We start from the raw sequence: 24906 nt of genomic DNA, 5'->3' as shown, positions 1-24906 counted from the left end.
GAAAAGGGGAAATGTAACCCCCATTCTTAAAAGGGGTGAAAAGGAAGACCTGGGGAACTACAGGCCAGTCAGTCTCACCTCTGTGCCCGGCAAAGTCATGGAGCAGATCTTCCTGACAACTGAGCCAAGGCACATCGAAAACGAGGAGGTGACTGGTGACAGCCAGCATGGCTTCCCTAGGGGCAAATTGTGCCTGACAAATTTGGTGGCCTTCCACAAAGGGGTTACAGCCTTGGTGGATAAGGGAAGAGCAGCTGATGTCGTCTACCTGGACTTGAGCAATGCATTAGACACTGTCCTGCATGACATTCTTGTCTCTAGATTGGAGAGACATGGATTTGATGGATGGACCTCTTGGTGGATACGAAATTGGCTGGATGGTCTCACTCAGAGAGTTGTAGTCAATGGCTGAATGTCCAAGTGGAGACCAGTGACGAGTGGTGTTCCTCAGGGGTCAGTCCAGTCCAAACCATTCCATAATTCTATTCTGTGATCCCCTTTTTTAAAAATGTGACTGCAGACAGCCATGCTGTGTGGTTATATGTAGTCTGGTGGTCGAATCATTACTCTTTTTAAACCTGGTGACCTGATTTCATTCTAGAATGCCTCTGTAAATGTGACCTTCCGCTTAGAGGAGGGCCAAGTGTTTTTGTGAAGCCTTTTTGTTGAGATGAGGATGGTTGCTGAAGTCAAGTAGCAAGGAGTCTTCCTCTTACCCACCTGTCATTATTCTGCTCTCACCACACCCACCCACCACCTTCTTGTCCCTGAAGCAAAAACTTATTTTGCAGCATGATGTATGTACACTGCTCCCTGTCTCACAGCGCTGAAGGAGAGGAAAGATAATTCATTGCATTTAGAAATAAAGGGCAATAGAATGATTGAGGGTGGTTTACTTCTGTGATGCCAAAAGATAAAATGGAAGGGAGAAAACGGCCCTGGTGAGAGTGGAGTTAGGCTAAATGAGCTGAGACTAGGAGAGCACAGGGGATCTTTGATCCTTTGAAGAATTTGGCGGTACCTTGAAAATGACAAGAATTAGCGGGGTGAGGTTCAGAAAGAAGCCTAAATAGCAAGAATAAATTTGATAAATTCAGTAGGGATGAGAAGCAGGGGGTTTCTGTTGGAATTTTGGGGGGTTTTTTTGTTTGTTTGTTTTTGTTTTGCTTTGTTTTTGTAGTAAGTCATAACTGAAGAAAGGGGAAATTCTGTAGAAGGCGGTAGAAGGCTTCGGTCTTGGCATTTTTATCTGGAGGGACTCAGCAGAATGGGAAGAGAAGGGGAAAAATGAATTTGGCTACACCTCATCTGTGGTCAGATATTTTTCATATAAGAAACAGCTGTGAAGCTTCTAAGATTTTTATGACCTTTCTGTTGACAACTGCTGGTCTTTATCCCTGATGTGGACAGGGAAGTGACTCAACCGATCGTTCTTCATCCGCATTATTGCTGAATCATTCAGGTGAGTTTAAACAGGTGCGTGTGAACTTTGAAGTTAGTATTTCTGACTTGTGCATGCACTTCGTCTGCTTCAGTGAAAGATCAGTTTCTCCAGTGCAGTAACAAATAGCTGGGGGAGCAGTAATCTTTAAAACTGATAAACAGTCATTTTTGCAGTCTCTGGCCCCTGACCAGGATTTTTTTAGACAGCAGTCAAGTGAAGAGACCATTCCCCTGTGTTGGCAGACCTTAGAGACACTGGCTAAAATAATCAGCAATGGGGTGAAAGAGTAGCTAGCAGAAAACTGGGTGGTTGCAGGATAGACTAGGTACATCCGTGACATCTGGGAGGTCAAATCCAGAACCAGACTGGTGGGAAAAAAAGCTACTGCAAAAGCACATTCCAATAGCTAACATGGTAATGAGGTTTTTCTCACGCTTCCTAATCTTTCACCTCTTTCATTGTAGTTTAATAGTGCTGCAGGGTGTAATTCCGCTGTTCAGAAGTGAGCAGCAAATTGGAAACCTCGGTGTTCTTTTGCAGTCTCCTGTTAAATTGATGCATAGCTTTCAGGAGTGTCAGGTAGGAGTGGAGGGATGCGCAGTATCTCATAGGTAAGAGTAGTAGGTTACTGAGTGAGCAACAAGTGAAGCAAATGCGGTATAGCTTGTTGGTTTGTGTCTGTATTGATCTTCCTGCATAAGAAATATCTACAAAGGGTAAAGACCATAATTGTTTAGGGATACCCTAGAAAAATATTTCAAAAATAGCTGTTTAACTTCAGTGAGCTTGTTTAGATTTGTCTAAGTATAGCCCATTGGAAACATCATGGACACCATTTAGTTTTCTTATTGTGTGAAGGCAGAGACAGACCTCTTCAGTGTATCTGTTTTATCGTTTTCATTCGTGTGTTGGAATAATAATAACAAATATATCTTATCAGAAGTTGTACCTTAAAAAAAGTAAAAAACCCACTATTCTTTTGTTTTCAAATGTTGTTGTTCATTCTTGAATTAGGAGTCCCTTAGATCTGGGAATATGCCTTCTATTATAAAATGTTAGATATCGAGGACTCAAAATGTAGTAATTTAAAAGGATTTTTTACCTACTGTCATGTCTTGATTTCTGTTCCATCAGTAACACCTTGCTGCTTTAGTATTTTTTTATCGTTGGTGTTTTCCTCTTGTTTGAAAAATACAGTTAATCTAAAGGAACTTGAATTTGCCAGAACAGGGAAATGTTGAAACTTTTCTAGGTCTAAACAGTGAAATTCGTAATGCATTTAAAGACAATTAAAGAAGTTGTCACTGAATGGAGTTTTCTGCAAACCTTAGGACTAAATCTTGGGATATTTACAAAATACAAAATGCACTTTACAAAATACAGCTTCTTTGAAGTATATGTTTAATAAATCCTGCACTGAAAGGTGGTGAGTCCTTAAGTACTTGTGTGCAAATAGTGGAATGACTAAGATATTCCACCCTTTATTTCTTTGCAAATACGTGCTGTTTTTCAGGATTTAAATACGGAGAGACTGAACAGCACAGCTTCGGAAAGCAGGTAAATGTGGAGTTCAGGGGCGTTGGCTCAGGTGGTTACGTACCGTGTAGGACTAGTTTGTTTGACCTCTCCAGAAGGGATGAACTCTTGTGGCTAGATCTCTGAAAAGAACCCATTCTGATAGCTAAGGTGTATAAAACTTGCATGCTGCATGTTTCAGGAAGGTGGAACAAAAGTTATGAATGTGAACAAAAGCTATGAATCATCCTGTTACTGGTGATAGTATCTGTCAGTAGTAGCTGTACCTGGAAAATATTCTCATGCAAGGAAGTTGCCGAGTTTTAAGGGAGACTCACAGGCAGAGTGAAAGTGTGGAGAGATTTTTTTTTTTCTGTCTTGTTGCTTTTCAGAGAGGATTCCCTAGGCAGTGAAGTACTTACTTCATTCCGAATCTTTTACGAATTAAACTTGTGTATGTCTGTGCTCCCAACTCTTTACATAACCTAGCATTTATATTTTATAAACCTGATGGTGTTTTGGAGTCCCTCATTTATAAAAAAAGCTGATCGTACAAATTCTTAAATCGAGGGACTTTCCGCCCCTTCCCTTCATGCTCTGAGTATGAGGCAATTGTGTGAAATATCTTGTGTCTCTAAACACAGTTGAACTGGTGCGAGGGCAGCACCCATTTTAAAATGTATTTGACATGAGCTGGGGTGGGGGATCACTTTTATAAGCAGCTAATGTGGGCTTTGATTGCATGAGCAAAAGAGTGTTGAGGTATTTTCCTTCTTATGTGACATTATTAATATTAATCCTTGGATAACAAGTCCACATCTGGTATCTGTTCTAAAAATGGAAATGCTAGTTAAAGTTTTAGAAGACCATCAAGTCTTTAAAAATCAAACAAACAAAAAAGCCCAACCAAACAACAAGCAGGTGGTTTCAGGGCAGAATTTAAAAATTGGAATGAAGAAAACCTAGAACTGAATTGTTTATCAAAGCAGAACAATTGCAATGGCTGAAAGTGTTTCTGAAATCTTAGTCAGTGAATGATTTTATTTATGCTTAGTTGTGGAGAAAGAGGAAATATAATGTGCTCCGAAAAGACGAGATGCCAGTATTATTGGAAGACATCTTATTAATACAAGCACCTTTAAAACAAAAAAAGATCCAAAGTGCCATGGCTTTTTCAAGGGGTGAGGAAATATAAATGAGCAGTACTGCTGTTCAATTTGGTCAGTCTTCTTGAAGTGTGAAAGATGAGTATAAAGAAATTTTTTACCTGAAGCTGAAATGCTTATGGATATGTCAGAAAGCTTCACAATATGTACAAACAATGTTTTTTTTTTTACATGACACCTAGTTTATTTATAATCAGTATTTCTAAACTGTAGTATTTGGTTCATTTCCTAAATGGTTCAGCTACACACCTTTTTTTTATGAAACTTGAATGACGTTGTAAAGTAACCAAGGTGTTGGCTTTAGAATTACTTAGGAAAACAGTTTAATTTTTTGTACCTTTCAGCTTGCATATGACTAGTAGCTTCCACTGTGTTTGCTTTCCTGTTCAGAGCCTTGACTGGTTAGGTCTCTCCTTGAGGGTAATCGACTCAGCAAAAGGTGAATTTCTTTGGAAGTGGTTATCTTTCATTTTTGCGTATCAGTTTACTTCGCTTCTGGGTAATAGACAACTTCTGTATCTACACTCAGTGTGTCTGAATAAGCAACCATCTCATGCCGTTTCTGTTCTTTGTTGGAATAGGCCTTTGAAGAACCGTATACACGGTAGGGAACGTGGCCTCAGTTCCAATAAGAGAAAGTCTAGGATGGGATTGTTCTGGATTCTTTTTATTTGATCTCTTAGTACCCCCTGTCTATATCCTAAGAATAGGAATGACATGTGCTGTAAAACTTCAGTTCTATATCAAGCTTCTCTGTCCTGGTGAATTGAAAATTCATACTTGTCATGCTTGCGAAATAAGAAGAAAGTTAAATATAATACGCATGCTTTCAGGTGTTCTTTTTTTTAATTGCCACTCTGTTCTAGTGATGTGTGTAGAGTATCGTTCTCAGAGTCCGAAATTCATTAACAGCTCCAGATCTTACCATTGCATGGTGTAGATGTTCTAATATGGCATAGCTTTTTTGTATGAAAAGAAAAAAAAATTATTTAAAAAACAGTGTAATAAATACATTGGGACTTTAATTCTCTGTGATGTCTTAGTTTAGGAGGTTTTCTGGGTTAGGGTATTTGTGTATTTAGAAAAAATGCTTAGAGTTGTTTTTCTTTCCTTTTGGAATCTGATAATTAAAATTTTTAAATCTTGTAGTACTGGGAGGCGTATGTCGTTTAAAGTAAGATTGAATGAGTTAGAGTGCACTTTCTACTACAGTTCAGCTGGCTTCTGTAATGTTTTTATTCTTGTCCGTGCCGTGAGATTTTCTTCAGAGGAAAAAACATCCTCTCTGCAGCCCATTGGGCTGGTTAGTTGCTGCCTCTGCTGGGAGTTTGATCCGAGGTGAGCTTTGATGGAGAAAGGGAATGTACTTGAATCAGCCTAAGAGATTTACAGTCGCATTTCCTGCTATTCCCATACACTCGCTGAGTACGTTAGATACTTTTCAAGGCATTTTTCTTCTTTTGAGTGTGAGTGGGGGTTGTCCCTTACAAGCGGCACGTGGAGTGTGTTTGGCTACAGCATGGATAGACTCAAAGGGAACAGTGTACCGTAAATGGCACAATGTGAGATGCATGCAACGCGTGTCGTCAGTGGCACAACATCTCGCTGAAGGCCACTAACTTGAAGGCCAGTAAATTGATCCCAAGGGATCCCTATTGAGTGTAGTCCTGCTCAGTGTCTCTCTCAATCTCAGAATGGCTGGGGGTGGAAGGAATGGCGAAAGTCACCTTGTCCAGGCCCTCTGCTGAAGAGGGGTTATCTAGAGCTGGCTGCCCAGGACTGTGTCCAGATGGCTCTTGGATACATACGTCCAAGGAGGAAGACTCCACAGCCTCCCTGGGCAGCTGGTGCCAGTGCTTGGTGCCCTCACAGAGACGGAGCGTTCCTGATGTTCAGAGGAAACCTCCTGTGTGTCAGTTTGTGCCTGTTGCATCTGGTCCTGCCGTTGGGCACCTCTGAAAAGAGCCTGGCACCGTCCTCCTTGCACCCTCCCTTCAAACACTTACACTGCACTGAGCAGCCCAGACCTGGGCGCAGCTCTCCAGGGGTGGCCCACCAGTGCTGGGTAGAGGGAAGGATGTCTTCCCTTGACCTGCTGGCAGTGCTCCTCCTGATGCAGCCCCGGACAGCACTGACCTTCATTGTGGCAAGGGCACGCTGCTGGCTCGTGGTCAGCTCTGTCCACCGGGACTCCAGGTCCTTTCCTGCCAAGCTGCTTCCCAGCTGGGCAGCCCCAGTGTGTGCTGGTGCCTGGGCTTGTTCTTCACCTGAGGAAGGACTTGGCTCTGCCGCGTGTTGAGCTTCCTCAGGTTCCTGTCAGCCCATTTCTCCAGCCTGTCAGGATCCATCTGGATGGAATCACGACCGTGTGGTGTATCGTCCGCTCCTGGTTTCATGTTGTCAGCCAGCGTGATGGGGATACGCTGTGCTCTGCTGCCCAGATCGCCTCCCTGAGCCAGCAGTGTGCCCGTGCGGCACAGGAGGCTAACGGTATGCTGGGCCACATCGGACAAAGTATTGCCAGCGGGTCAAGGGAGGGGATCCTTCCCCTCTTGCTGCCAGTGAGGAATGCAGAGGAATTTTTCTTTCACTGGTTTATGTTCAGCCAACCTAAGTCAGAAAATTTAATTCAAAAACCAACCCCCTGACAGTGTACATTAGTTTGTAGGCAAGTGTACAACATGCTATCTTGCTGTAAAGTCTTCAGTTCAGTTTTTCTAATGTATGGGGAACACGTGCTTATGTTACTGCCACAACGTCTTGCCAAACTACAGATGAACTATATTCTGTGTCATATTTTAGAAGCCATGAGTTTACCCAGGTTAGATAAGCACTTTTATAAACACATACACAAATATACCGAATTGTTCTGTTTCATATTTAATGAATGAATTTTCACAATACTTTTAAATATTTTTGTTTGTTTTTTTTTTCTCTTGTAAGAGGAGCTTCCTACTGTGTATTCACATCCACCATAAGTGGCAATGATCTTTGGTGTTGTAATATTTCAAAATTACTGCTACAGACATAAATGTGTTGAGAGCTCTGTACAGAGAATCAGCTGTAACATTTGGCTCACCAGTTAGCTGACTTAAGGAAAAGCCTGCTATCTCAGGAACAGTGAAACTAACATAACTAGAAAAAACAGGTGATGGCTAGCCCCTGTCAATAGAAAGGATGGGAGTAGAGAGTCACTTGTCAGAGGAGTCCTGTTCTCATTTCCCTAGTGAGGAGTTAGAGGCTTTCACACAGTTTGTCCCTTGGATTCCTCTTTGCGCCCATTATTTCTTCCGCTGACTTTTTTTAAGCTCACATTTCTTCTCGCTTTGAGCTGCTGTAGAGGATTTCTTTTAGCACTGCATCTATTCAAGATCCTGTAGATATTGTATTATTATTACCTTATTTTTCTTAAGAAGGATCCAGTTCTCTTGCACCAGTGTCATTGTCTTCACTTGCAGTAGGCTTCCACCTCCTGTCGATCAGCTCTGTGAAACCAAACTCATCATTACCCTTTGTATTTTTGGTTCTCATTGCATTGCACCACTAAGCTGTATCGCTTTTTGGGGAAAAAAAATACATCCAGTGGTCTCTCTCTATAGGGCAGAGCTCTGTTAGACACACTCTGTGAGCTTCAGCAAGGCTTCACACTGGCTGTTCCTTCCTTTTTCACCTGATGATACCAGCTGAATTCTAATAAAGTCACTATTGTTCTGCAAGATTTACAAGATTTTAAAATGCTTCAAAGTAAAATTTATCATACAACATACAAAAAGTGTATAACACTGCATAATTTTAGACGTAATGTTAATGTTCGGAGCCAGGCAGAAACTAGGGAATACCAAATTAAGAATGTCTCTGCAGCTCTAATTAGACTTCCTGTTCTCCTACATAGGAGTCATCTTTCAGCTTTGGATTGTATGATTGAATACTGTTTCCTTCACTAAGTGCTCTAACTGAACCTGTGAATGCCCGCTAGTAACTATAAAAGCTACACCACCTTTGAGTACCATTACCTCAATTGCAGTGTGCTAAAATGAGCCGAGAAAATACTCATTTTAGGGAACTGTCCAATTACATATAAAAATGGTTTCCAAAGAATGTAAGACCTTCAAATTGTAATATTAAGGTGAAATTTATGTATCTAGATTTCTGGAACAAATTACCACCAACAAATTACCGTCTGAATGTGAAACACAGAGTCTGTGTTAGTTCCAAACTCGTATGTGGACCGGTATTGTATGGATGGATTTGAGATGAGTCAGAACAGTTGTTTTCAGATGTCTTTTTTAAGAGTTTTGTACTAAAATCAGAAAGATCCTTTCTAAAATGGTGATCAATAACATGGGAGAGAGAACAGTGGAGCTGGAGCCTCCTATTTGCCGAAGAAGTAACAATGAATCACAGAATCACAGAATGGCAGGGGTTGGAAGGGACCTCTGTGGGTCACCTAGTCCAACCCTCCTGCCAAAGCAGGGTCACCTACAGTAGGCTGCAGAGGACCTTGTCCAGGTGGGTCTTGAATATCTCCAGAGAAGGAGACTCCACAACCTCCCTGGGCAGCCTGTTCCAGTGCTCCGTCACCCTCAGAGGGAAGAAATTCTTCCTCATGTTCAGACGGAACTTCCTGTGCCTCAGTTTGTGCCCATTGCCCCTTGTCCTGTCACTGGGCACCACTGAAAAGAGTTTGGCCCCATCCCCCTGACACCCACCCTTGAGAAATTTACAAACATTTATTAGGTCCCCTCGCAGCCTTCTCTTCTTCAGACTGAACAAGCCCAGCTCCCTCAGCCTCTCCTTACAGGACAGATGCTCCAGTCCCCTCATCATCCTCGTAGCCCTCCGCTGGGCTCTCTCCAGTAGCTCTTCATCTTTCTTGAACTGAGGAGCCCAGAAATGGACACAGTACTCCAGATGAGGCCTCACTAGGGCAGTTCCTCGTTGTTTGTTGGTACAAGGTCCAGTAGAGCGCCTTTCCTTGTTGGTTCCTCCACCACTTGTATCAGAAAGTTATCATCGATGCTCTGCAGGAACCTCCTGGATTGTATGTGCCTGGCTGTGTGGTCTTCTCGGCTGATGTCAGGTTGGTTGAAGTCCCCCATGAGAACCAGGGCCGGTGACTATGAGGCTGCTTGCAGCTGCTTGTTGAAGGCCTCATCAACTTCTTCCTGCTGGTCAGGTGGCCTGTAGTGCACACCCACAATAACATCACCCATATGAGGCTGTCCCTTAATTCTAACCCATGAGCTCTCAACTCCTTCATCTGCCCCCAGACCAAGCTCAATGCATTCCAGTTGCTCCCTCACATATAGAGCAACTCCACCACCTCTCCTTGTCGGCCTGTCTTTCCTAAACAGTGTGTAGCCATCCATGACAGCATGCCAGTCACGCAAGTTGTCCCACCACGTTTCTGTGATGGCGACCAAGTCATGCCGTCCTGCTGTACAGTGGCTTCCAGCTCCTCCTGTTTATTGCCCATGCTACATGTGATGGTATAGACGCACTTGAGCTGGGCTGTCAATCTCACCCCTGACACTGGCACACCAAGCCTGGGCTCATCCCTAGTGAGCTGGGCGATGTCCCCTTCCCCATTCGAACGTAGTTTAAAGCCCTCTCAGTGAGCCCCGCCAGCTCCTGGCCAAGAATCCTTTTTCCTCTTTGAGACAGCTGGACTCCCATCTGTCGCCAGCAAGCCCGGTGCTGTGTACACCTACCCATGACCAAAGAAGCCAAAATTCGACCGATGGCACCAGTCCCTGAGCCACCTGTTAACCAGGTGAGTTTTCCTGCCCCTTTCAGTGCTGTTCCCTGCCACTGATGGGATGGAGGAAAACACCACCTGCGCCCCTGATCCCTCAACCAGTCACCCCACTGCCCTGAAGTCCCTTTCGATGGCCTTGGGACTTCTCTCTGCGATCTCATCCCCGCCAACCTGCATTACCAAGAGGGGGTAATAATCAGAAGGCCGCACCAGACCAGGGAGTTTCCCAGCAACATCCCTAACCTGGGCCCCAGGGAGGCCCAGGAGGAAATCATGCCTGACCAGTCTAATAGCTTTCTATGATGACATGACTGGCTGGGTAGACGAAGGGAGAGCCGTGGATGTTGTCTACCTCGACTTCAGCAAGGCTTTTGACACAGTCTCCCATGATATCCTCCTAGGGAAGCTCAGGAAGTGTGGGCTGGATGAGTGGTCGGTGAAGTGGACTGAGAACTGGCTGAATGGCAGAACTCAGAGGGTTGTCGTCAGCGACGCTGAGTCTAGTTGGAGGCTGGTAACTAGTGGTGTCCCTCAGGGGTCAATACTGGGCCTAGTCTTGTTTAACTTCTTCATCAACGACCTGGATGAAGAGTTAGAATGTACCCTCAGCAAGTTTGCTGATGACACCAAACTGGGAGGTGTGGTAGACACACCGGAAGGCTGTGTTGCCATTCAGCGTGACCTGGATAGGCTGGAAAGTTGGGCAGAGAGGAACCTGATGAGGTTCAACAAAGGCAAGGGCAGGGTCCTGCACCTGGGGAGGAACAACCCCATGCACCAGTACAGGCTTGGGGTGGACGTGCTGGAGAGGAGGTCTGTGGAGAGGGACCTGGGTGTCCTGGTGGATGACAGGTTAACCATGAGCCAGCAGTGTGCCCTGGCTGCCAAGAAAGCCAATGGGATCCTGGGGTGCATCAACAAGAGTGTGGCCAGCAGGACGAGGGAGGTTCTCCTCCCCCTCTACTCTGCCCTGGTGAGGCCTCTTCTGGAGTACTGTGTCCAGTTCTGGGCTCCTCAGTTCAAGAAAGATGAAGAGCTACTGGAGAGAGCCCAGTGGAGGGCTATGAGGATGATGAGGGGACTGGAGCATCTGTCCTGTAAGGAGAGGCTGAGGGAGCTGGGCTTGTTCAGCCTGAAGAAGAGAAGGCTGCAAGGGGACCTAATAAATGCTTATAAATATCTCAAGGGTGGGTCAGGAGGATGGGGCCAAGCTCTTTTCAGTGGTGCCCAGTGACAGGACAAGGGGCAATGGGCACAAACTGAGGCACAGGAAGTTCCGTCTGAACATGAGGAAGAATTTCTTCCCTCTGAGGGTGACGGAGCACTGGAACAGGCTGCCCAGGGAGGTTGTGGAGTCTCCTTCTCTGGAGATATTCAAGACCCACCTGGACAAGGTCCTCTGCAGCCTACTGTAGGTGACCCTGCTTTGGCAGGAGGGTTGGACTAGATGACCCACAGAGGTCCCTTCCAACCCCTGCTATTCTGTGATTCTGTGAGGCAGCAGACTGCCCTGTGGGATGGGTCCGGTCGGCAGATCGGGCCTTCTGTTCCCCTCAGAAGGGAATCACCTATGACAATTACCCTCCTTTTTTTCTTAGCCGAGGCAGTCGTAATACGTGGGGCTGACTGACTCGTCTTGGGCAACCCCCTGGATGGAGCTTCACCCGCATCCTCATTAGCCGGGCCCTCACATTCCAGAGCCCCGTATCTGTTGCTCAAGGGCAACTGGGCAGGTGAGGGAGGCTTCCTTTTAGTTTATTTGGGTTTGCAGTTAGATGATCCAATTTTGAGGGTGTCTTTGTGGGCTTTTTCAGGTTTTTTCATGCTGAAACTGGAGAGGGCTGCTCAGTTGACATTCTTTGTGAAGCACCTGAAAATACTGCAGAACTTGTTTTACTCCTGCAGTGTGCAGAGGGGTAGTATTGGCAGAGCGCCTTCCCTCTACGGGTGATCCTCAGCAGATGCTTCGCCTGAGATGAGGAGCACAGAAGAGAGTGCGTTTGCTGCCTGCTTGCCCAGTGGTGTGTGGTACTCAGGAGTGTAGCTCACCCGTACAGCTTGCTGGAGGTGTTGTCCTGCCCCGTAAAAAGCCACTGTTTGCCAGCACAGCTGTACCTGCTTGGAACTGACCCAGGCTTTTGGGCACTGAATATAATACAGGCTCTGAACACCTTCCAGGTTTCCAATGAGTTATAGTTGTATGTGCTTCAGGTTGTTCATAGAAGCTAAAGAACTCTGTTGTATTGATTTTTCTTTTTCTGCTTTGTTTCATAAAAAGAATGAACTTTCTGAAGAATCCATATATTTTGGATGGAAGATTTTTCCGTGTCCTGTGGGTTTTGTGGCACTCCGTTACATAACACAGCATAGTCGGATTACTTTTTTTTTCCTTCTTGTTGCATATTCTGTACTGCAAGTTTGCTAAAATGACATAGCTTTGGAATTTGGCAATAGAGAAAGCAAATGAAATTAGGATTTATGGATGCTCCAGAAAGCTTTTTGAGAAAGAAGTGCTCCTCATAGTTCCTTTCACTCCATTTTCCTTACTTTGTAATGGAAGACAGTTATCTGAAACAACTTTGCGGTCTTCCGGTTTTACATCCCAGGTGTGCTTCCCTTAGCATTAATAATCCGTTGACATCTGCAACTGCTGCTCGCTTGAAGTAGGTTGTTAAATTTGAGACGTGGAAGACAGAAGTGTGTGTGCTCACGGGCGTGTGCATAGCAGTGCAGCCATTCAGGGGATTTGTCCCGCTTGTTCGGTGTTGGACAGCAGTGCGTGGCCTACAGGCGAAGAAGAGTTGTGTGGGGTACGGTGTCCCCTTGCCACCCGTCTGTTCCATGCTCCCGCGGTCCGGAGTCCGCGGCTGGCAGCCGGCCTCTGCCCGCACTGCCCGCTCCCCCAGCCGTGCTGACGGACGCCGGTCGGGAGTCAGACCTTTAGGCTGTTCGATTTTCGCCAGAGTGTCTGACAGTAACTTACCCGGGTTTAGCCTTATAACCTTAATTACATGTGGAATGTGGAGAATGCTGTATTATTTCTCTGTGTAAGAAGACAGTGAACTCTAATTGCTTAGTTCAAGTATTAAAACATTCCTTGTGCTGAAGGACTTTGCTTAACCAAGCTACATTGTAAAAAATAAATGTAACTACCAAAGAGTTCCCTCTGGTTACTTCACTGTTTTATTTGTGTTGATCCTGTCTTTATTTTGTTCGATTTTGTGAGAATGGACTATATTAATGTTGCATTTATTTTTGTTTCTTTCTGTTATCCTTCAGGAGCAACATCTAAAATGTTAAAGGCAGTTCTAAAAAAGAGCCGAGAGGGTGGAAAAGGGAACAAGAAAGACTCAGGTATGAATATTAATACAGTATTTTATAATGTGGATGAGCTGTGCCGTGTAAATCCAGCACTGGAACACGTTCTGTTGGAGCAGCAGTGCCCTGGACGTGGGGCAGCGGCTGGCTCCAGCTGCTGGGCTCTAGGCCAGGGGCGCTCCCGCAGCAGGTCTGAAGCAGCCCGGGAGGCTGTCCCGTGCCCTCGTCCCTGAGTCGCCGCTGGGACGCACAGAGGAGAGCAGCTTGCTGTTGGTTTGTACCACAGAAATGCTGAGCGCATGCGGTGCATCCTGTCCTGCCAGCTGAAACACAGCCCAAGGCAGGAGGTTCTGAACCCTGAACTACAGAAATACATTTTAAACTACTTACTCAATTGTAATATAGAAAAAACCAATTTTTTATTATGGGTGGTAGAATTTGTATTATTTGTGTATTTAGAAAAAAATGTACTGTAAATAAATTTAGTGAGAAATTTTTAAGTTGATTATCAAAATCGTCATACGCTAATTTTTGCTTTACAGAGATTTTTGAAGGTAAAATGAATCAACAACTTTTACTTAAAAAAAAATATACTGTTAATTGTAAATTTAGTAGGCCGCTACTTATCTGTATTGCCTTTCAGGAAAAAGGGTAACTAAGAACTCCAGTTGCCAATGTTGACGGCAGAGAAGGACCAGCAGTGCCCTGTGAGGAGGAGCGATAGTCGTAGAAGTGGAGGTGTGGGTGGCTGAGTATTAAACCCGCCTGCTCTGTGCAGGTCATGCTGAAGTCTTTGCTGCAATGGCTGGAAAGCTGACAGACCCAAGTGCCAGTTACCTTTTCTTCACAGTTAAATTTTTAACTTCAAACTATTAATACAGACTCATACATCTGATTTTCTGATGAGTTATATCCTAAATTATCTATAGGAGTGAATTTATGCTCTTTGACAACACGAATTTATTACTCCCAGAATATAAAAATTGTAAAAGAAATACTCCTTTAATGTACTGAGTACAGAACATAACGTGACTACCACCTCCACGTTTGTCAGAACCTGTAGAACAATGCATTTCTATTTTCTTTGACAAGCAAGTTGCAGACATATCTTGCATTGCAGCTTTTAAAACCATACTGCGTTACACCGAGTCCTACAAGGAGGGTGTTTTAGGCATTCTTGTGCAAAAAGCAGTTCTCTGTTCATCTAGCAGGTAATGTGTTCTTCGGGAAATTCTTGTGGCCTTCTGAAGTTTACACTCCACCACAGTTTCTTTCTAAGTGACTGACTGATGAGAGCTATCCTGAAAAGAGAAAGCACTGACACTAGATCAGAGATGCCCTGAAGTGATCACAGAGCGAGACGAAAGGCATCCTGGTAATTTCGTATGTACTGCTGACTTGAAGTTACCAGCTGGAGTTGTTTAAACATAGTGGGGTAAAGATTCCTGTGGTGAGGCTTTCGCTGGTACATTTTTCCTTAAAATACTAGATGGAAATTGGTTTAGGCTCAAAAGGAGAATCGGGCTGTTTGGAACGGAGCTTTGACCAGGCTTTCATTAAAATCTGAAGCTTGAAAAGCCTTTTTCCGTTAGGTCAGAAAACACATATTATTTATTTTAGGATATCATCACATTTGTCTGGATTAATGGGTGCAAAAGAAAGGATTTTCTCCCTTTATTTTACAAATACAATGCTGCTGTATTTCTGAACACCAAGGGGAATGTCAGAGTGTGGGAGGCATTTTTATTTCATTTTTGGTCTGGATTTCTTATTTTGTTTTGTTTTTTTAAACAAAATTCTATAGTTTCCTGTATGAATTGCATGTTACAGAAACCAAGTATTGGCAAAAATCGGTGAATAAAGCCTGGCTGGTGAAAGCTAGAGTAAGGAGGAGTGCAGGAGCTGCTTGTTAAAATGAAGTAATTAATTTACACAGTGGATTCTAGGGTTTTTGGCTTATTTTGTATTTGAAGATGTGAAAACTTTGAAAAGAAATGTGTGCCTTCCGTTCTGTGTTACATCCAGGACTTTCTGCAAAGTTGTGTTCAGTATGATAGGTTCCTCTTTTGTTCTGAAGGACCTTCTGATTCTTTCAGCTGTAAGACATCTCTCAGCTTTTAGAGAAGGTGTGAAGCAAGGCAAAGAACATTGGTCTTTGTAGAGCTTATTTTTTCTCGCTCCTCTCTCTGGTTCTTAAAATCCAAACAATGAGAAGTGGACATTTTTTTAGTTGTAGAGTGGTCCCATTGCATGGCCCTTCAGGTCCTTTATAACAACAGCAGCTCTTAAAACTTACTGCTCTCTGAAGAGCTATGGAGAGAGTGAAGAAGTGTGCTAACGATGCAAGCTGGCTTGAGAGCAGTTACTGTGAAACATCCATCCTCCTAGCCACCGTGTAAGAGAGTAATGCAGTAGTAAATTTAGATGCTTCTCTTAGCCTTGTGGGCAGGTAGGTTTCATTTATTTTTTTTTTTTGCTGATGAGGTTTTGAAAAAGTTTGGGTTTTTCAGAGCTTCACAGTGCAGCAGGAGGTGGTGGGAGAGCGCGGCTCAGTAGTGCCAGGCTGAACCCGGTTAGAAAGACTTCTGTGATCTTTTGTCGACATACCCCGTTCAGGAATAACGTTGAACAGCTGGAAGGTAGGAGACTCTTCAGCTGCCGTGGCCCTTTCGGAATGGACTGTATGAAATGTGCTGGCAAACTTCTGCTGCAGTGCGTGGGCAGACATGTCGTGCTTTGCATCCCAGCTGGCCAGCGGAGGAGAGGCGCAGGGGTGCTGCAGTGCAGCTCCTGACAGCTCTGCCCTGGCTGCTCGGCGTCGTGTCACACCAGCTGAAGTCAGAGTGGAAGAGGTTTGGGCTAAACTGCAGTAGCTTGTTCGTAAACTGAAGTAACCCCTGTTGTCCTGTGGGTTTGCTTGTGGACAAAAGGAATGCCTGGAAGTCTGCGTAATTCAGAGCCGAGTGGGATGATTCCTGTTTCACTGAATAGACCTTCCTGTTTGTGCGTTGGCTGTGCCTTAATGGTTTTACATCTGCTCGCTGGGCGGAACCAGTGCAAATAGGAGTGTTTTTTTCTTTCCTGGACTGAAGGCACAACTGTAGTATTAAAACATCTGTAGAAGGGCTAAAGAACAAAAAGAAATTAGGACTGCTTTTTCAAAAGTAGTTTGTATGGGTTTCAGTGTTAGAATTTGCTCTTGTGCCCTGACATAAGGCCTTAAGAGCTGAAGATATGCATAATGTTTTTGAAATCTAACTGCTGAATGTGTTATTTACAATTTTTAATAACATTTTAAATTCAGAGTTATCCTGAAAGAGGGTTGCAAGGATCAGCATTGATGCTTTGGGAGAGAGACTGAAGTGCTGTGCTAAAGACTGGTAGAGGGTCTTTGTATAAACACCTTCTGCCCTAATCAGGTGGAAGACTGTCATGTGGGAATCTCACTTTTGGATCAAAAAACGGCACCATTGGCTACTCTGACAGCAGTATGCTAGCGATACGTGGTTGGACTCAGATCCTACAGTTGCTTCTTTAATCTACAGTTGTTTTATTAAAATAAGTTTATTGAGATGCAGCTGGGAGGCATGGGCAGGTAGGTGGCTGTTGTAGGATTAGGTGAAATCTTAATGAAGCAAAATTTGTGTATTTAAACATGCACATATGTAATTACATACAATATTGCATATCAGTGTGTGCAAACGTGAACATAGGTGACAAGAGAGAAACGTTGACAGCGTGTTGTTTATGCATAGAACAACTTTTCAAAACAAAACTCATTAAACTTACTTCTAATCGTGGATTTGAAGACAAGGTACTTGATATCGTATTCATGTAAACTGGTGTGCCAAAGGGGCAGAATTTCAAACAAACCATTTTTTTGACCCAGGCATCCCACTTTTCTGCATCCACCTATTTTTCAGGTTTTCTGCAGTATGAAACAACCTGGTTTTACACCCCTTCAGACATAGTTATTTGTGTTCTATGGAAATAAATATCTGTAAGCTGATTTTTGTTCTGTCTAGTCCCTCGTTCTTCCGTTAAAGTGATGTACATGCTTGGTAAAGGGGGAGTAAACTGGGCTGGCTACCAGTTGCTCCTGGTAATGGAGCTTCCCAAGCAGAAGAGGGCAAACAGGAACATTAATTTTTGTATGCTGGAAAGTAAACTGTGGTTTTATACTGGCTCATCTACACTGAGCTGGAAGTGTACAGCAATTACTCTCTCAGTTTGCCTTTGTTTCTTAAGGTTTATTCAGTCTCAGGAACAAGGTAAAAATATGGTGTTTTCTCCTCTTTGTCAGGTTACTATAGTCAAATAAGTATTATCTCTTTAAACTCTGAATGAGTTTTCAAGTTCTTTAGAGATTTCTTAGGTGGTGTCTGTTCTGGTGAGAAGTGGCAGAGCTGGTATGTTTGACTGGGAGTCAATTAGTGTAACTCTCACTTGTCCTTATGGATTGTGCTCAGGGCACACATTTTCTTTCATTAATCTTTGCCTTTTGCTTTTGTTTTGTTAATGGACTTTATTTTCTAGATTTAAGATAGTCTCATCTCTTTTTTCTACCCTGTGTTTCGTTCTAACTACCTTGGAAATTTCTTTCTGCTCTCTCCTCTGTGTTGTTTTCATGTTGATTGTGGATTGTATGTTTTCCAGTTTCTTTCCTCGAGGTTTTTAAATTCATCTCTGTGGTCACTGGGAGGTTCTCTGCCTCTGCCCCTCTTGGCCTCTGTTATTTCAGTATGGCACAGAAACTTTGTGTTGTAGTGTCACAGTGCAAGAAACCAGAGCCAGAAGACTGTTGTTCGAGCTCGAGTTCTGCAGATTTACCTGCAAGTCTTGTCTGTGTCCGTGAGGAGATGATAGTATAAAGAATGTACTTAATACTCTTCAGAATACAGACAAAAAATACTTTTTAATTATGGTTGTTTTAGTAGAAGTTCTCCTCGACTACTCGTTCTTAAATGCTTAAAAATGCTTCAGAGAGATTTATATTAGTATTTCCTGTTGGTTTTATATGCTGCGAGCTGCTTTGCAGCATATAATTAAGTTTGTTTTCTTTAACTGTGCCAAAGCCAGCAACTTGCCTGCATTCTGGTAATCTGCTTTTTTTTTTTTTACTTACTAAGCAAAAGACCATGCAGTACAAAATACTTGTAATTCAACTTAAAAAGAAAACATAATCCCGTATGTTAAATTTCTACAGAACATGCTCAGTTATTTCCGATGGCTTTTTAGTAGCATGAGCATTGTCGTTGGGTTGACCCAATATCAAGCCTGAAGGAACATGAATAAAGGAAGTATTGTGCTTAGTTTGCAGTGTTCCTCCTGCGCTAAATCCCGTCAGAAGTTTAACATCAAATGCGGTACACGGTATGCATGAAAACTTCATTGATTGCAGTAGAAATTAATGTGGTAAGTAGTTGGGACTTTTACGTTTTCCAGCTGAAAGGCTTGTCAGACATTCGTGTAGCGCTCGGATGACAAGGGACAAATTATTATGTCAACACAAACATAATGTGTAGAATGCAAGACTATAGTGCTTTAAAGGTAGAAAATGTGGAGAAATGAGATCGGTGGTTTTGATTTCTGGATGATGAAATAAAAAGTACTGAAGTGCTTATTCATTCATATGCATCTTACATTCAGTGATTGTCTTCATATTCAGATTTTTTTAATTGGGGCTACAAATAAGTTTCTTGGATTTTCTTTGATTCTCCCATAGATCAAACTTTATTTTTTACAATACTCTTTTGACACTTTGTTTCCTTTGTTTTTCCTTCTTCTTGTATTCCAGTATCGTTATATAACGTATCTTTGACCTTAATATGAGTGTACAAAGCTTTTGAATGTTAGGATAGAATGCATGCTTTTATTTCTGCATGATGTTCTGTTGTAGATTGGCATACTCTCAGTTATTTTGGTTGTGTGCCTTAATCTTTATCAACATTTTCTACTAAACAAGTTGGAGGAAATCTGTGATTTTGAAATTTCTTCCTTTTTTGAGATATGATCAGATACAATTAAGAAAATGAGATTATACTTGGTCTTCTTTTTGAAAAACAAAATGGCTTTCAAAGGCGTGAGCTGTGATCGCTTGTATGATGTTGTGCCATTCTTGTTGTTTTCTCCCGTTCCTATTAGCATAGGCCACTGTCGCACAACACAAGTGCAGCACTTTGAATGATAAACATAAGTGTGCTTAAATTCACTGACACTTTTTTTTTTTTTTTTTTTGCTAATAGCAACTAAATTGTTACTTTAAAAGGGAAGCTGGTATGCAAGAAGGCCTAATCTTTTATCAAGACCCACTACTATCTTTAAATTCTTTTTGGACTTGCTGCCCTGTAGCTGTAAGGGTTTGACTCTCAGCTGAACTTGTTTAGTTAAATGCAGATTTGACCCCCAGCTTTCTTGCATTGTGTCTCATTAAACATTTCTGTCTGACTAATGTAACCAAGCTGAGAGCATCACAACCTCCAAGTACTCTTCTGGCAAAACTAAATGTGCAAATTCAGCTGGCTTTCTCTATCCAAACTCTCTGTGATACTAGGCTTTGAATTTTAAGTGCAAAGAGACTTTGTGGTGTCTGAAGTACACACCCACTAGCTGGAGCATTGAACTTGTACTGGAATACTGTCAAGCTTCAGTTTGATTTTTTGTTGTTACACTAAAAATATCTTGCAACAGAAGAAGCATTGTTTCATGCTTAAAATATGGAGCTGTTTTTGATTATTCTGTGTTGCTTTGCCCACTTTCCGTGGCTGTTGACAGTTATTTAAGAGTTTAAGCTCCTTTTTTTTGCTGAGGAGTGGGTATTTAATGTGGTGGATGTCTTTTCCCAGAAGCTAATTCCAGTGATGTATCTCATGTACATAGAAACCAGGGGTGGGAAGATCCTGCCCTTGAAACACATAAATAGAAATTACTTCAGTGGTCCTAATAACCTCTGTTTTACACTGTTTTCTTTAAAAAATGTTGTTTTTTTTAAGTAACACTACAACAGAGCATTAGTATTTTCTGTACTGAAAAAGTAATCCAGAGTTCAGTAATAAATGCCAGAAAGTGAGCAAATAATTTCAAGTATGAGTGTAGTTGGCCAAGATTGTCCATCTGGACCATTTACTCTAATCTTTACTTGGTTTGTTTCTTACTCAGTGCACTTCACTGCTTCTGTTACTCAGGCTGTAATGATTTTTCTTTCCATTCCAAGCTAGTCTCTCCAGGGTCTCGAGAGCAACAGAATTAAACATTGGTCTTCCCTAAGGCATGTATTTTACGTGACAGAAGCCCCTTTTCTTACTCCAGAAGGCTAGCTGATGGACGGCTTCACTTACCATGAATTTTCTTTCCACTCCTGACCGGTGCTAGCAGTAGCATGAGGGGTTACCTAGCTGGAAAGAGCAGGTCACTTGGCTCCTTCTGTCCTCCTGGATTGCCTTCTCACTAAGTTGAAATGGCTGTGTATGTACAAGTACATGCACACGTGTAAGCATTTCAGTTTTGAAAGGCAGAGATCCTTTAAAGGGCAATTATTGGTGTTTTGCGGTTAAAGGAAAGCACCTTATACACAGTCACTGAACCGTGCTACAGAGTTCTGTCTACAGTTGCCTGTCAGTTCTGTTGAAAAATAGGATGGGAACAGAACGTGGAAGAACGCTGGTTTTTAAAATATCAACCCCCCTGGTTTTGGTAATCCTTTAACAGTTTCTTATTAGTTAGACATAGTGATGCCCCATTCTGGATAGGGCTTTCCAGCTGTATGGCTTTCCTCATGCCGTACAATGAGTTTCTTTTTCCCACTCATAATTTCCTTCTGAACTTGTCTGTATAGTCTCATTTTTCTTAACATTTGTTAGGGTGAAACACATCCTACCAAGCAGAAAAAAGTTTAATAGGGCTGCCAGTAATAACGTGTAAGCACATCTGAAGGTTGGCTATTCCTGTTCGCAGAGGCAGTCTTTCTTTTCGTAGTGCTGCATGTGCGTGCCGATGGGTGCGGTTTGCTGCTTGTGCTGTTCTTCAAACTCGGCAGTTTTCACAGAGGCACGGTGGGGTGCTTGGTGTGAAGGGAACAGAAGCCACAGGTAAAGCAGCTAGCAAAGTAACCCAGCAGTAGTTACTGTCGCTACGATCTTTTGCGTGCTCCCCGTGTCAGTGTGACTTCATTCCATCTTGACTCAGACCATTGTGCTTGCTTTAAAACAGCAAAGGAATTATCCCTCTTAAGCTCACCTTTCCAGCTTTTCCTGGTAAAGATTCTCCAGAGAGCTTGACAGGAGTTTCAGTGATAGCTGTACATGTAGACGTTATCACAGAATTGCCCCACCCAGGATGGTGTCCAGCTGGGTTTTGAGGCTGGGGGCTCTGCAGCCTCCCGGGGCCACATTTGCACGGCTCTGCCACCCTGACAGCCTTTAACAACAGCCGTACACTAGCGGCTGACAAATTCAGCGATTGCTTTCTTGCGGTAGAAACGTCAGGGCAGCGTGCGGACAGAACAGTCACGTGCAGGCTGGGACTGAGCCAGCTGCCAGGCTCAGCGCTGGTCGTGTTCTCCTCTGTAGACAGTATAGAGTTCTTCCCTGGCTTCGCTGTCTGCTGAGCGCTGAGGACTGCTGGCAGCAGCCAGCCGCGGCTGTCGTGGAGACGTGGTGCTGGGCCAGTCCTGTCAGCAGGCTCTCTTTCTCAGGACGGTTAGCAGCGGTACCCAGGATTTTGCCACCTTCTGCTCCCCTGCCCCGAGCGTGTTACACAAGTGCAAAGTTTGCAGCTGTTAGGTGGCAAAGTTTGTTTGCTGCTTGTTTGCTGTCCAGTAGGTGCCAGGGTAATCTGGTCGGAGCTGGGCTGTTATAGTCGAGTTCTGGTTAGTTGGGAGGTATCACTGGTGCCCTTCACCCCGCGGTGCTTCTGAGGAGCCATTTCCAGCAGCAGGGTCCTGTAGTGTTAACACTGCTGGTTGGGGTTTGGGGTTTTCTTGTTTGGGGGTTTTTTTTAATCTTAAGCAGAATTGCAGAGTTTAAGATTTCTTCTGCTATAGTACAGTTTTATGTAAGATATATTTTAAGTGGGTTGAGAGTCTTTTGTTTCACTTCAGTAGACAGGTTAAGGGAGAAAAAGACAAAATCAGCTGTCTCAAATGCATATTGGGTCTGTGGAACGTTGTCTGTTCTGCAGTAGCTGTCAGTATTCAGATTTCAGGAGTCTGCATTTTTATTGTTTTAGCTTTCACTGTTTTGAAGGTTGTGGTCCTATTCCTTCATGTTAAAATAATCTGAATTCCAACATCTGTACCAAAGTCCAGGTTACACATATTTTGATAAAGTAGTAAGCATTCTTCTGGTTTCTAAGCAACTTGTATTGAATGAAGAATTAGATGTGTTTTATTATGTTTAATACTGACATACACACTGTAAAGGCTTTCATTTTAGTTATCCTCCCTATTCAATAAACAGATTAGTTTAATCTTAAAATTCAAGTTCTCTTTTAGGATATTAGGCTGTACAAAATCATTACTTTAGTCAGCCACCCTTGTATCTTTTTGTATCTTAAGGGGGGGGGAGTAGTTTGTTAATCAGATTATGCCTTTCAGTTGTATCCCTAGGTGCAACTGAACTGGGATTTGATTTCCATTCTCAAAGCTTTTTGTGTGTGGTTTTAAAAGCTAGTAAGTTGTTTCCATGGTTACTTTCACTGCTGAGTAAGTTCTCTGGTGTTGATTGATGCTTATGAAACTTTCTTGTCTGGAGGCTACTTGGCAGTGGAAAATGTACAACTCAGAGGTTTTAAAAATAAGAAAGTGGGATTTCACAGGACCTTTCCTTGTGTTTTAGTTTGACATCACTGAAAAAACTTGAGATATCATCTTCCTCCTATTCCAGAACTGGTGTTTGTCTGTTTTACGTTGGGGTAGAGACCGAGAAATCTAATGTAAACTTGAGGTATTGTTCTGGTAGCTAAAATATTTGAAATTACCAACCTTAGTGATTTTTTAGTAACAAATAATTTTGGTTTTCTGTGTGCATCAGTGTGTGGCACCTGATGGTATTCAAGCATTGTAACAACTTGTATTTTGACAGCTATTACTCATGTATTTTTCTAGTATTGTTTCCCTAATATCAAGCTGTGTGGAAAGCGTAATGCATCACCTTGTGGGTCCCACAGGCTCACTAATTTTAGGTCTGTCTTGTCATATATGTAGATCCAGGTATCTTATGGGAATTTTGCAGTAAGTTGGATGAACTGTGTAGATTCGGTCATCAGCCAAATTTATACAAAGCAGAAAATGCAGGATTAGGATACATTAAAGATACAGGATAGATTCAGACACTTAGGAAAGGATGATAAAAGCATATAAAATGGAGCTTGCCATCCCACACTATCACATGTGTAATTTAACTATAGGCAGCCATGAGTAACATTACTTGTGTGGCTATAGAACCTCCCTTTGTGCTGGACTGCCAGAATAATAAATTTTGTAGGTCCATTTAGAGAGCTCATAGGACCAAGAGGTAGAGGAGGTCATCTGCTGTGTCCAAGGATCTTGGCCTCTGATTTTGTCCTGTAACTCCCACTGTGCTATAGACCCATGAACCTATTATAAAATTGCATGGGTATATATAGATACTCAAACCCCTCCTGGACGCGGTCCCATGCAGCCTGCTGTAGGTGACCCTGCTTTGGCAGGGGTTGGACTGGATGATCTCCAGAGGGCCCTTCCAACCTCTGCCGTTCTGGGATTCTGTATGTCTGAGGCAAGTGCTTTAGTGATGCTCAGTTGAACTGGATTGTCTCAGTGGGAACTTGGTATCTTGCAGTCATAACTGGACATGAAGCAGCTATTCCTGCTGCTGTGACTCTGTTACACGCGGTGCAGAAAGGTGAGCCTCATCCTAGCACCAGCTAGAGACAAGGTGTATTTCCAGATCTTCTGCCCAGTTCCGCCTTCCTACACACTTCCTTCTTTGTGCCCTCGCACCCTGTTTCTTTACCTCTTGCTCCCTTCTGAGGGGTGAGAGTGTCCTTACTTCTGTTAGGGAGAAAGCCGGTGGGAAGAAAAACCCTGAGGCGGTGCGTAGGGAAGGGAGACAGCAGAGCAAGCAGCTGTCCTGCTGACCCTGGTGCCAGACTCTAACTGTGGTGGGCTTGAGGACTTCCCGAGCTGAAAGCAGCTTTCAGTTGCCGTTAACAGATCATGTCCCCGTGAACAGCCCCTGGAGTCCACGTGCGCTTGTAGCGTTCAAATGTCACAGGTTTCTGTTGGCTGTGTATTGCTGTTGGAGTTCTTCGTGGATCACGGGGGACTGTGGGGAGTTGTCCTCCTGGCAGAAGATCTGGTTTGTGCCTGTGGCTGGGACAGTATTCGGAGGGTGTGGGGTGCGAGTTCTGCTGGTTCCCTTCTATTCCTCTTCTGTGTTTTTTGAGGTCGCAAATGTGAGATTGGTCAGTTCGCTACTGTTTCATTCAGTTAACAGGTTTTTTAGAAAGGTCCTGGGTGAGCAACTGTGCAGTTTCTGCTTTCTTGGAATTTGTGTCTACTAGCTGTCTGCTATTGCGTAGTATCCTAAACATTTTTCACTTATAACATGCTTTTTTTTGCCTCAGTAGAATACGTTACAGTTTAAACATGTTCCAACATCACTGAGAGTATGATGTCCTCATAGGTTGAAGCCAGTGTGGTTGGGTTTTCTCAAGGTGCGAATTTT

General features: G+C 43.2%; 1 protein-coding gene across 6 annotated transcripts in view; it reads left to right on the top strand.

The window, feature by feature from the left end:
* Window positions 1-24906, top strand: part of TANC1 (tetratricopeptide repeat, ankyrin repeat and coiled-coil containing 1) — a 114420-nt gene that overhangs the window by 31185 nt on the left and 58329 nt on the right. For 5 of the 6 annotated variants that reach the window (XM_075430904.1, XM_075430903.1, XM_075430905.1 and 2 more), the window contains exon 2: window positions 13163-13237. In XM_075430904.1, coding sequence (XP_075287019.1) covers window positions 13177-13237 — 61 coding nt within the window. In that variant the 5' untranslated portion in view covers window positions 13163-13176. Of the gene's footprint in view, window positions 1-1408; window positions 1463-13162; window positions 13238-24906 lie in introns of all 6 variants that reach the window. The other variant, XM_075430906.1, reaches the window with a different exon arrangement.

This window comes from Opisthocomus hoazin, chromosome 9 (genome assembly GCF_030867145.1).
Source record: "Opisthocomus hoazin isolate bOpiHoa1 chromosome 9, bOpiHoa1.hap1, whole genome shotgun sequence".
Lineage (NCBI taxonomy): Eukaryota > Metazoa > Chordata > Aves > Opisthocomiformes > Opisthocomidae > Opisthocomus > Opisthocomus hoazin.
This window is presented reverse-complemented; position numbering and strand designations above follow the sequence as displayed.